The sequence below is a fragment of the Oratosquilla oratoria genome, chromosome 20 (genome assembly GCF_046742065.1).
Source record: "Oratosquilla oratoria isolate Oo_2021 chromosome 20, ASM4674206v1, whole genome shotgun sequence".
Taxonomy (NCBI): domain Eukaryota; kingdom Metazoa; phylum Arthropoda; class Malacostraca; order Stomatopoda; family Squillidae; genus Oratosquilla; species Oratosquilla oratoria.
Window position 1 is genome coordinate 37,828,718 of NC_134796.1, and position 12,536 is coordinate 37,841,253.

Consider the following 12,536-nt stretch of genomic DNA (forward strand, 5'->3'; position numbering starts at 1 on the left):
CCCAAGGAAGGGGGGGAGGAGTCCTGGACCCCAAAGGAAGGGGGGTGGGAGGTTGTCCTGGACCCAAGGAACGGGGGGGAGTTTTGGCCTGGAACACCAAGGGAAGGGGGGGGGGATTGTGTCTGGATGAAGACCCAAGGAAGGGGGGGGGATGTGTCTTACTGGGGACCCCCAAGGGAATGGGGGGGGGGGAGGTGTCCTGGACCCAAGGAAGGGGGGGGGGAGGTGTCCTGGACCCAAGGAAGGGTGGGGGGAGGGTGTCTGTAGACCCAAGGAAGGGGGGGAGGAGGTGTCTGGACCCAAGGAAGGGTGGGGGAGGTGTCTGGTTTTGAACCCAAGGAAGGGTGGGGGCGGTGTCTGGACCCAAGGACAGGGTGGGGGAGGTGTCTTGGACCCAAGGTAAGGGTGGGGGAGGGTTGTCTGTAGACCCCAAGGTACGGGGGGGGAGGTGTCTGGACCCAAGTCAAGGGGGGGGGACGTGTCTGGACCCAAGGAAGGGGGGGAGGTGTCTGGACCCAAGGAAGGGGGGGGAGGTGTCTGGGACCCAAGGCAAGGGGGGGGATGGTGTCTGGAACCCAAGGAAGGGGGGGGGAGGTGTTGGCCCCAGGACGGGGGGGGAGCAGGTGTCTGGACCCAAGGAAGGGGGGGGGGAGGTGTCTTGGACCCAAGGAAGGGGGGGGGGGATGGTGTCTGGACCGCAAGGAAGGGGGGGGGGAAGGTGTCTGGACCCAAGGAAGAGGGGGGGGAGGGGTGTCTGGACCCAAGGAAAGGGGGGGGGGGGAGCTGTCCCTGGACCCAAGGAAGGGGGGGGGGAGGTGTCTGGACCCAAGGAAGGGGGGGGGTAGGCTGTGTCTGGACCCAAGGAAGGGGGGGGGGGAGGTGTCTGGACCCAAGGAAGGGGGGGTGGGAGGGTGTCTGTTGACCCAAGGAAGGGGGGGGGAGGTGTCTGGACCCAAGGAAGGGGGGGGGGAGGTGTCTGGACCCAAGGAAGGGGGGGGGGGGGGTGTCTGGACCCCAGTAAGTAGGGGGGGGAGGTGTCCTGGACAAAAACCAAGGGGAAAGGTGGGGAGGTGTCTGGAAACCCAAGGAAGGGGGGGGAGGTGTCTGGACCCAAGGAAGGGGGGGGAGGTGTCTGGACCCAAGGATAGGGGTGGGGGAGGTGTCTGGACCCACGGAAGACGGGGGGGGAGGTGTCTGGACCCAAGGAAGGGGGGGGGTTGTTCTGGACCCAAGGAAGGGGGGGGGGTGTCTGGACCCAAGAAAGGGGGGGGAGGTGTCTGGACCCAATGATGGGGGGGGGGGGAGGTGTCTGGGACGCAAAGAGTAGAAAGCAAGGGGGGGGGATGGTGTCCTGGACCCAAGAGGGGGGGGGGTGGTAGGTGTCCTTGGACCCAAGGAAGGGTGGGGGAGGTTGTCTGGACCCAAGGAAGGGGGGGGGGAAGGTGTCCTGGACCCAAGGAAGGGGGGGGGGGTAGTAGTAGTAGTAGTCCGGACCCAAGAAGGGGGGGGGGGTAGTAGTAGTAACCGGACCCAAGGAAAGGGGGGGAGTAGTAGTAGTCCCTGACCCAAGGAAAGGGGGGCGTAGTAGTAGTCCGGATCCAAGGAAAGGGGGGGAGTAGTAGTAGTCCGGACCCTAAGGAAAGGGGGGGGTTAGTAGTTAGTCCGGACCCAAGGGAAAGGGGGGGTGGTTAGGGTTAGTCGTCCGGGAACCCAAGGATAGTCCTGGACCAAGGAGAAGGAAAGGGGGGGGTTTAGTAGTAGTAGTCCGGACCAAAGGAAAGGGGGGGGTTAGTAGTAGTAGTCCCGGAACCCAAGGAAAGGGGGGGGGTTGAGTAGTTAGTAGTCCGGACCCAAGGAAAAAGGGGGGGGTGTTTGTAGTAGTTAGTAGTCCGGACCCCAAGGAAAGGGGGGGGGTTAGTAGTAAGTAAGCTCCGGACCCAAGGAAAGGGGGGGGTACGTAGTAGTTCCGGACACCCACAAGGAAGGGGGGGGGAGTAGTAGTAGTCCGGACCCAAGGAAGGGGGGGGGGAGTAGTAGTCCGGACCCAAGGAACGGGGGAGGGGAGTAGTAGTTAGTCCGGACCCCAAGGAGAGGTGTGTGGGGAGTTAGTAGTAGTAGTCCGGACCCAAGGAAGGGGGTGAGGGAGTAGTAGTAGTAGTCCGGACCCAAAGGAAGGGGCGAGGGGTAGTAGTAGAAGTCCAGACCCAAGGAAGGGGAGAGGGGAGTAGTAGTAGTAGTAGTCCGGACCCAAGGAAGGGGGGAGGGGAGTAGTAGTAGTAGTAGTCCGGACCCAAGGGAAGGGGGGAGGGGGGGGTAGTAGTACGTAGTAGTCCGGACCCAAGGTGAAGGGGGGAGGGAGTAGTCGTAGTCGTAGTGTTCCCGGACCCGCAAGGAAGGGGGGAGGGGTAGTAGTAGTAGTAGTAGTCCGGAACCCAAGGAAGGGGGGAGGGGAGTAGTAGTAGTTAGTCCGGACCCGCGGAATGGGAGGGGAGTAGTAAGTAGTAGTCCGGACCCAAGGAAGGAGGAGTAAGGTGGTAGTAGTAGTAGTAGTAGTAGTTAGTCGGACCCAAGGAAGGGGGTGGGGGGGGTAGGAGTAGTAGTCCTGAACCCAAGGAAGGGAGAGGGGAGGGAGGAGGAGTCCGGACCCAAGGAAGAAGGGGGGGGGAGGAGGAGTCCGGACCCAAGGAAGGGGGGGGGGAGGAGGAGTCCGACCCAAGTAAGGAGGGGGGGGGGAGGAGGAGTCCGGACCCAAGGAAGGGGGGGGGGGAGGAGTCCGGACCCAAGGAAGGGGGGAGGAGGCGTCCGGACCCAAGAAGGGGGAGGGAGGAGGAGTCCGGACCCAAGGAAGGGGGGAGGGGGGAGGAGTCCGGACCCAAGGAAGGGGGGAGCGGGCAGTAGTCCGGACCCCAGGACGGGCGGCCGGTGGAGGAGTCCGGACCCAAGGAAGGGGGGAGGGGGGAGGAGTCCGGACCCAAGGAAGGGGGGAGGGGGGAGGAGTCCGGACCCAAGGAAGGGGGGAGGGGGGAGGAGTCCGGACCCAAGGAAGGGGGGAGGGGGGAGGAGTCCGGACCCAAGGAAGGGGGGAGGGGGGAGGAGTCCGGACCCAAGGAAGGGGGGAGGAGTATGGACCCAAAGAAGGAAGGGGGAGGAGGAGTCCGGACCCAAAGAAGGAAGGGGGAGGAGGAGTCCGGACCCAAAGAAGGAAGGGGGAGGAGGAGTCCGGACCCAAAGAAGGGGGGGGGGAGGAGGAGTCCGGACACCAAGAACGAGGGGGGGGAGGAGGAGTCCGGACCCAAGGCAGGAGGGGGGGAGGAGTAGTAGTAGTCCGGACCCAAGAAGGAGGGGGGATGAGTACAGCGGTCCAAACCAGGAGGGAAGAGGGAAGGGTCCGGACCCATGGAAGTGTGGGGAGGAGGAGTCCGGACCCAACGAAGGGGGGAGGAGGAGGAGTCCGGACCCAAGGAAGGGGGGGGGGAGGAGGAGTCCGGACGCAGGGAAGGGGGAGGAGGAGGAGTCCGGACCCAAGGAAGGAGAGGGGGAGGAGGAGGAGTCCGGACCCAAGGAAGGAGGGGGGGAGGAGGAGTCCGGACCCAAGGAAGGAGTGGGGGGGAGGAGGAGTCCGGACCCAAGGAAGGAGTCGGGGGGAGGAGGAGTCCGGACCCAAGGAAGGAGTGGGGAGGAGGAGGAGTCCGGACCCAAGGAAGGAAGGAGGGGGGGAGGAGTAGTCCGAAAGGAGGGGGGAGGAGGAGGAGTCCGGAAGGAGGGGGGAGGAGGAGGAGTCCGGAAGGAGGGGAGGAGGAGGAGGAGTCCGGAAGGAGGGGAGGAGGAGGAGTCCGGAAGGAAGGAGGGGAGGATGAGGAGTAGTCCGGACCCAAGGAAGGGGGGAGGACGAGTCCTGGTCCAAGGAAGTGGAGAGTAGTATTCCGGAGCCATCGCCTCAGATATGGCTGCTATGCACACATCTCTGATTCGCCCTGCCACGCCTCCACCCATCACCAAGCCTGAGGATAGACTAGGATTTGGGTGAACAAAACCAACAGTCCAGGGGTCGTGGTGAGGTACACCCACCCACTACCTTGACGCTAGGGAGAGCCGCAACCCGTGCACTGTAGGCCCAGGCGGTAGCTGCTTGACTCAGGGCGTGCCTAACCCAAAGAATGAGGCAACCCAGCCTATTTGCCTCTCCGAGCTAAGATGTACCACTCGTCCTGGCCTAAATAGAGGATCAAAGAGGGTGTTACTAGTCCCGGGGGGACACCTCAATGCAATCATAGCACTGGGACATCATAGCTTCCAGGACCACTACCTCCAGGCCCTGTAGGGATGCCACGCACGGCAAATACGTGGGTTAATGACCTATAACGGAGTTGGACGGCCATTTACTCTGAGCTCATCTGTCCTGTTAATGGCTTTCTTTTTCCTACGTCTGAGTGTCCAACACACCATAATCACTGGCAGATGACCAGTGGGAGATTGATTAAGGGTTATCTGGCGTCGTAACTGCCAAGGTCATTGACGCCGAATTGTTAAAATCTAAGATTCAATTTTGGGTATAAATGATAATAATAGTGATTTACTATGTATAGATGAAGGTAAAGACCAGTGGTAGAGCCGATTTAGTTGCCGACAATCCGACCATACGGTATGTAGTACTACGTTACTTGGTACCAATAAGACAGCTGCTTCACCCGTTGTGATTATCTACAATCCATTTTCCCCTCTTTGTTTCCAACTACAACTACGATTTGGAACATTCAAAGCGGGAAATTGGAAGGCTCAAGAATGATCTGGAAAATTCTTAAGAGGAAATCTGGAAGTCCAAGAGCTTCGTTTTCAACAATAATGGTTATGGAACTTCCATTGGAGGGAAAAGATCTGAACTACACGTCCCCCATCCTTTCGTTTTCATTGTAAACAAGGACTTGGAACTTACACTGGAAGAAGCTGAAAGTCTTGACCACCGGGATCTGAGGCATTGCAAAGGATAGCACTGGCTGTTCCGATGGCCGCTGCCGCTTGCACGCTCGGTAGGAACTGAGTCACTTGGTAGCTGCTCAGGCACGTTTCCACAGTGAACCTGGCCATACTCGGCAAACGTCTGGAATGTGTAATGTATGGACTGATGAAGGCCTTCTCCGATACAGAGGAAAGATAACCCGTATTCTAGAAGATGCATCTTTAAGGGGCCCGTGCATTGACGATATTAAAGTTACTGGTATTGACAGTGTCAGGTCGACCAGCCAGTCTAGAGCAATTAGATTAAGTCTTGGATGAAACTGAAATCTCTGGAAATGTTAGATTCGTCAATAACAGCAGTGGAAATGTTATCGTCAATAGATATTGACCTTACGCGAGCCCTTAAGTCTGCAAATGCTACCTTCATATAAAATACTCAATTCAATATGATCTAGTCTTTGACAATGTTTGAAAATTTGCATAATCCTCTTACCTGTCGAAACATATTCGCTGCGATGCAATCATGACGAAATGATCAACAAAGAATCTTGTAGTTGGAGGGCATAATTCGTACCTGGAAGTGATAGATTTTTATATACCCAAATGCATACATGTGACGAGAGTTGAACTAAAATGAAAATCTAATGAAACGAGGTTAATGTTCGGAATGGTATGACGTACAATTGTAAAAATCGAACGAATTCATTAATTATTCACTACACAAGATTTGCAGAATAGTCCTTTGGATGTTTATGGTACAAATCCAGTAAGGACGTGTTAATAGAATGCCAAAGCAGAATCATGAAAACTACGCCCTTACAGACCAGCTACATTCACTGCCAGAGGCCACAACTACTTGTTAATGCCATACACGGCTAATCCATGTGCAAGTTTGCGTTTGTGTACACGTTTATACAAGCTCACGCTTTCCCAAACATGTACACATGTAAAGGTACACGCGTAAACGTACACAATCCATGTACACCTAACAAATCCACTTAAACCGTGTACACACACGAAGGTGAACAATTACGCACTGAAGCATGAAAGTAGCATTGCAACCAATTTTTGCACGATCTTCTCCAGGCACCGTCTCCCCTCCCCCTCGTCTTTCCCCCCCTTCACCTTTCCCCCGAATGGTCTACTTCCCACCCACCCTGCCCGGGCTTCTTCACCCCCCACATGGTCACCCCCGCACGGTCTCCCCCGGCACAGTCGTCTTCTTCCCCCCCCCTTAGGTCATCTTCCCCCCCCCTTAGGCCATCTTCACCCACTCCCGTAAGGTCATCTTCACCCCCACCAGTAAGGTCATCTTCACCCCCCCCCAGTAAGGTCATCTTCACCCCCCCCCAGTAAGGTCATCTTCACCCCCCCCAGTAAGGTCATCTTCACCCCCCCCCAGTAAGGTCATCTTCACCCCCCCCCCGGTAAGGTCATCTTCACCCCCCCCCAGTAAGGTCATCTTCACCCCCCCCCCAGTAAGGTCATCTTCACCCCCCCCCAGTAAGGTCATCTTCACCCCCCCAGTAAGGTCATCTTCACCCCCCTGTAAGGTCATCTTCACCCCCCCGTAAGGTCATCTTCACCCCCCCCGTAAAGTCATCTTCACCCCCCCCCCCGTAAGGTCATCTTCACCCCCCCCCCAGTAAGGTCATCTTCACCCCCCCCAGTAAGGTCATCTTCACTCCCCCCAGTAAGGTCCATCTTCACTCCCAGTAAGGTCATATTCACCCCCCCAGTAAGGTCTTCTTCACCCCCCCGTAAGGTCATCTTCACCCCCCCGTATGGTCATCTTCACCCCCCCCGTAAAGTCATCTTCACCCCCCCCCCCGTAAGGTCATCTTCACCCCCCGTAAGGTCATCTTCAACCCCCCGTAAGGTCATCTTCAACCCCCCGTAAGGTCATCTTCAACCCCCCGTAAGGTCATCTTCAACCCCCCGTAAGGTCATCTTCAACCCCTGTGAGGTCATCTCCCCCCCACCGTAAGGTCATCTCCCCCCACGTAAGGTCATCTTCCCCCCGCACCGTAAGGTCATCTTCCCCCCGCACCGTAAGGTCATCTTCCCCCCGCACCGTAAGGTCATCTTCCCCCCGCACCGTAAGGTCATCTTCCCCCCGCACCGTAAGGTCATCTTCCCCCGCACCGTAAGGTCATCCCCCCCCCACCGTAAGGTCATCTCCCCCCCCCACCGTAAGGTCATCTCCCCCCCACCGTAAGGTCATCTCCCCCCCACCGTAAGGTCATCTCCCCCCGTAAGGTCATCTTCCCCCGTAAGGTCATCTCCCCCCGTAAGGTCATCTTCCCCCGTAAGGTCATCTCCCCCCACGTAAGGTCATCTTCCCCCCGCACCGTAAGGTCATCTTCCCCCCGCAGTCTTTCCCCCCCCCGCACACAGTCTTCTCCCCCCCCCGCACAGTCTTCCCCCGCCGCATGGTCTCCCCCCCCCCTGCATATTCTCCCCCTCCCCCCGCACAGTCTTTTAACCCCGCAGGGTCTTCCTGAACAGTTCCCGCAAAGCATTTGCTACATTCACTGAAGATCTTACAAGTGGGAGGGTCTTCGGCATCTTGGCCACGAACTGACTACAGTTATCAAATGTCTACGTACTCGAGCTTCGTTAGAACGAGGATCTCCATTCTCCTGAAGTGTTGCGGCTTGTAGGTTGTCCAGCAAAGAGAGACGATTTCTTTCACCGTTGGGAAGTTGCATCCTTCCTATGGACATAAAATTCTCAGGCACGAATCGTTTATACAGAGAGATTATCGTGTATTAGCTTTCTCAATGCTTCCGAATTTTAGTTCAATAAACATTCTTTGTATAATTGTTTATCTAGAATTCAGCGGTTTTTGATCTTTATGTACTAGGCTAATCTGTTTAAGGTTTCCATGCCTAAATGAAAACGTTAATGGCTGAAAATATCTGGCTTATCGACCAATCATTCCGAATGTAGACCCCCGTGGGAATCCATTGTAATTTAGAATTATATGGATCAGTAGTAGTAAAAACAGCAATTAGAAAACATACAAATACATAAATAGAATATATAAATACATGAATATATAAAATGTAATATACGAAAGCGCTCTGCTTCGTTAGTTTCTTTTTCCAAGTGGTCTACTTTGCATAATATATACATGTCCAGATCCTCCACCCTATTTTAACCAAACTACATACATACATATACCAAAGGATTTTCCCCCCCCTTACACGGGGGGTAGCCAAACTACTTTGAATAAATCTTCACCATCTTAGCTGCGATGAAGAGACAAGCGACAGCGAGGAGCTGAAGACAATCTCTGGCGATTGGTGTTGTCGACAGGAATCGATCAAGGAGGTTGACAGCCACGAAGACCGTTTCCGGGCCAAAGTCTAGCTTGTGGTTGACTTTTATTAACCAGTTGACCAAAGTGCACCTCATGAATTCAGTCACCTGGAAAGGATGGCATGCGAATGAAGTTACGTTGTCGTAAAAGTGGAAATGTTTAAACGAAATATCAATACCTCCCTTGTAAGGGGGAAAAAGCCTTGGTGTGTGTGTGTGTGTATGTATGTATGTATGTATGTATGTATGTGTGTGTGTGTGTGTGTGTGTGTGTGTGTGTGTGTATGTGTGTATGTGTGTATGTGTGTATGTATGTATGTGTGTGTGTGTGTGTGTGTGTGTGTGTGTGTGTGTGTGTGTGTGTGTATGTGTGTGTATGTGTGTGTATGTGTGTGTATGTGTGTGTATGTGTGTGTATGTGTGTGTATGTGTGTGTATGTGTGTGTATGTGTGTATGTGTGTATGTGTGTATGTGTGTATGTGTGTGTGTGTGTGTGTGTGTGTGTGTGTGTGTGTGTGTGTGTGTGTGTGTGTGTGTGTGTGTGTGTGTGTATGTATGTATATGTATGTATGTATGTATATATGTGTATGTATGTGTGTATGTATGTATCAATACCAACTGATTGAAAGAAATATAGGGACATCGAACTACACGTCAACTCTGAAAACAATGGGAGAATGTGCTTCTGCTTCTGCCTGTGTTGCATTTTTAGAGTGAAAACGGCAATATATACGTCTGACAATTTCTTGCCACGTTTATAAAAACGCCACAACGTTCTGATACAAGTAAACTATAACGTGTCAAGTTTAATTTGTCCCACTGGTACCTTATGACCCAGTACTACCTGTCGCATGGCCGGGTTGTCTGCAATTAAATCTTCTCCCTCACTTGCTTCCTGCCAGTGGTCAGGGAGTGCAACAACCCTCCATCAAAAAAGTAACTGATATGTACGAAACATTTTTATCTGCCCACAGCCTTCAAAGAAACGAATGCAAGGGAACAGGGGAATTAACCCTTAGTTGATTCACACTATCGGTCCGGTCACGCTCCGGTCTCGTTCCGCTCCGGTTGAGGTATTCAGGGTTGATTCACACTATCGGTCCGGTCGCGCTTCGCTCTCGGTTCTGAGGTATTCACACTATCGGTCGCCTCTCGTTCCCGTCATCCCCCCTCCCTCGACACCAGTAGAAGTCTTACCATCAGTTACGAAGGATGTGTGACTTTTCTGACGCCGAGTTGGCAATAATCGCTATTGCACTTGATGAAGAAGAAGGAAAACAAAATAGAAAAAGAAAGAAATTGTGGGTTCATCCTATGTTGCAAGATAGGAAGACTGAAGGAGAATTTCATACTCTGTATCCTCGTCTTATTGATGATGAGAGTAAATTCCACAGCTATTTCAGAATGAACAAAGGAACATTTGAGAAAATACTATCCAAAATTGAGGATGACCTGAAATGTACAAGATGTTGCACTTCCTGGCACTGATGTGCTTGCACCATACGTTATAGTGGGAGATGCGGCTTACCCGCTGAAGAGAAATTTGATGAGGCTTTCCCGCTGAAGAGAAATTTGATGAGGCCCTACCCAGGTTCACAGACTGAACATAAGGTAGAGAAGAGGATTTTTAATTATAGATTATCTAGAGCCAGGAGGATAGCTGAGTGCACATTTGGTATTCTAGTGCAAACCTTCAGAATATATTTAAGGAAACTTAAAGCTATGCCTTCTAACGCTAATGCGATCATTACAACAACATGCATACTTCACAATCTGATACACCCAAATGCTGTTGCATTACCAGATACTGTTGTCATGCCTCCATCAAACATAGTACGTCCAATGAGAGGAAGAGGGGGGAAATGCTACAAAGGAGGCTTTTGGCGTGAAAGAAACACCGAAAGATTATTTCAGCTCCCTAGCTGGTTCAATGCCTTGGCAAAATGATGAAATATAAGTAGACAAACAAACTTGTGTAAGAATATTTGTTGAGTGAGCTAAGGAGATGCATTTCCGCAGTGGATAATAGGTTATTATACATATGGAATTTCTTTCTTCGGTTAATAATGTGTATTTTTTTTTCTCTCAGTACCTTGGCAATATGATAAGTATGCAAACATTATTGTATAGGAAAATTGTTTAGTGAGGATAGGAAATGCATTTCCAGTTGGACATTAGGCAATTGTATGGAATTTCTTATCTTCACAACCCCAGCTGCCTGCTTATTTCAAACACAGCTTCTTTTCGCCACGTTTATCACTGTAGTGCAGCGAAGTCAGGTCATTAAGCTCTGGTTTACCTTTTGACTAATTCTATTAGCATTTCATCTGAATCCACAAAATTAAAGTAAGTTTTGTAGGTTATATTTTATTCAGTTGGTGCTTATGTATATCCTCGCTGTACGCATTGTCATTGTATCAGTGATAAATAAAAAGAAAACGCATTTTTATAATTTTTCTAACATTCTCATGATCCCATTGTGGTGTTTCCTTCGGATTACCCATGGTTTGGTAGGACAGCAGGTAACACTACTTGCTTATATGAAGGCTGAATCTCGACTGGAGTGGACCAGGACCGTGGCAACTGAGTTCACACTGGCGCTCACGATCCAGTCACGCTCCGGTCTCGCTCCAGTAAAAATATCTTTTGACGGAACCGTGACCGGAGTGAAACCGGAGTGAGACTGGAGCGAGAGCGCCAGTGTGAATGCTTCCATTGAAATTAATGAGACAATATTGGACCGGACCGAGAGCGGAACGGGAGCGGAGCGCGACCGGACCGATAGTGTGAATCAAGCCTAATTGCTCCAAGGTACAACGGCAACAAAAGGAAGGGCAAGGGTGGTGGAGAGTCAGGGTAAAGGCAAAGAGGGGAGACTAATGGAGAGGGCGCGAAAGACGAGAAGAGAATGGAGAAGACACGAAGGGAGGTGATGAAGACCGTGGCGAGGACGCGAGGTCGGGTGAGGGGATTGGCGAGGTCGGGGGGGGGGACTGGCGAGGTCGGGTGGGGGGACTGGCGAGGTCAGGGGGGGGGACTGGCGAGGTGGGGGGGACTAGCGAGGTCGGGGGGGGGACTGGCGAGGTCGGGGGGGGGGACTGGCGAGGTGGGGGGGGGGGACTGGCGAGGTCGGGTGGAGGGGACTGGCGACGAGGTCGGGTGGGGGGACTGGCGAGGGCGCGAGGTCGGGTGGGTGGACTGGCGAGGTCGGGGGGGGACTGGCGAGGTGGGGGGGACTGGCGAGGTCGGGGGGGGGACTGGCGAGTTGGGGGGGACTGGCGAGGTCGGGGGGGACTGGCGAGGTCGGGGGGGGACTGGCGAGGTGGGGGGGGACTGGCGAGGTCGGGGGGGGGGGGGACTGGCGAGGTCGGGGGGGGGGACTGGCGAGGTCGGGGGGGGGGGACTGGCGAGGTCGGGGGGGGACGGGCGAGGTCGGGGGGGGACTGGCGAGGTCGGGGGGGGGACTGGCGAGGTCGGGGGGGGGACTGGCGAGGGCGGGGGGGGGACTGGCGAGGTAGGGGGGGGGACTGGCGAGGTCGGGGGGGGGACTGGCGAGGTCAGGGGGGGGACTGGCGAGGGCGCGAGATCGGGGGGGACTGGGGGGGACTGGCGAGGGCGCGAGGTCGGGTGGGGGGACTGGCGAGGTCGGGTGGGGGGACTGCAGAGGTCGGGTGGGGGGACAGCAGAGGTCGGGTGGGGGGAATGACGAGGTCGGGTGGGGGGACAGAAGAGGTCGGGTGGGGGGAGTGGCGAGGTCGGGTGGGGGGATTGGCGAGGTCGGGTGGGGGGATTGGCGAGGTCGGGTGGGGGGATTGGCGAGGTCGGGTGGGGGGATTGGCGAGGTCGGGTGGGGGGATTGGCGAGGTCGGGTGGGGGGATTGGCGAGGTCGGGTGGGGGGATTGGCGAGGTCGGGTGGGGGGATTGGCGAGGTCGGGTGGGGGGATTGGCCGAGGTCGGGTGGGGGGATTGGCGAGGTCGGGTGGGGGGATTGGCGAGGTCGGGTGGGGGGATTGGCGAGGTCGGGTGGGGGGATTGGCGAGGTCGGGTGGGGGGATTGGCGAGGTCGGGTGGGGGGATTGGCGAGGTCGGGTGGGGGGATTGGCGAGGTCGGGTGGGGGGATTGGCGAGGTCGGGTGGGGGGATTGGCGAGGTCGGGTGGGGGGATTGGCGAGGTCGGGTGGGGGGATTGGCGAGGTCGGGTGGGGGGATTGGCGAGGTCGGGTGGGGGGATTGGCGAGGTCGGGTGGGGGGATT

At 55.0% G+C, this 12,536-nt stretch overlaps 1 protein-coding gene across 3 annotated transcripts in view; it reads right to left on the reverse strand.

The window, feature by feature from the left end:
- LOC143036470 (uncharacterized) overlaps positions 1-12,536 on the reverse strand; it is a 47,896-nt gene that overhangs the window by 8,956 nt on the left and 26,404 nt on the right. For all 3 annotated transcript variants that reach the window (XR_012967359.1, XM_076203862.1, XM_076203863.1), the window contains 4 exons: positions 8,203-8,388; positions 7,566-7,672; positions 5,450-5,530; positions 4,934-5,098 (listed from right to left, as the gene is read on the reverse strand). Coding sequence is in view for 2 of the 3 variants with exons in the window: in XM_076203862.1 (XP_076059977.1) it covers positions 4,934-5,098; positions 5,450-5,530; positions 7,566-7,672; positions 8,203-8,388 (539 nt within the window). In the remaining variant the exon portion in view is untranslated. The remainder of the gene's footprint in view (positions 1-4,933; positions 5,099-5,449; positions 5,531-7,565; positions 7,673-8,202; positions 8,389-12,536) is intronic.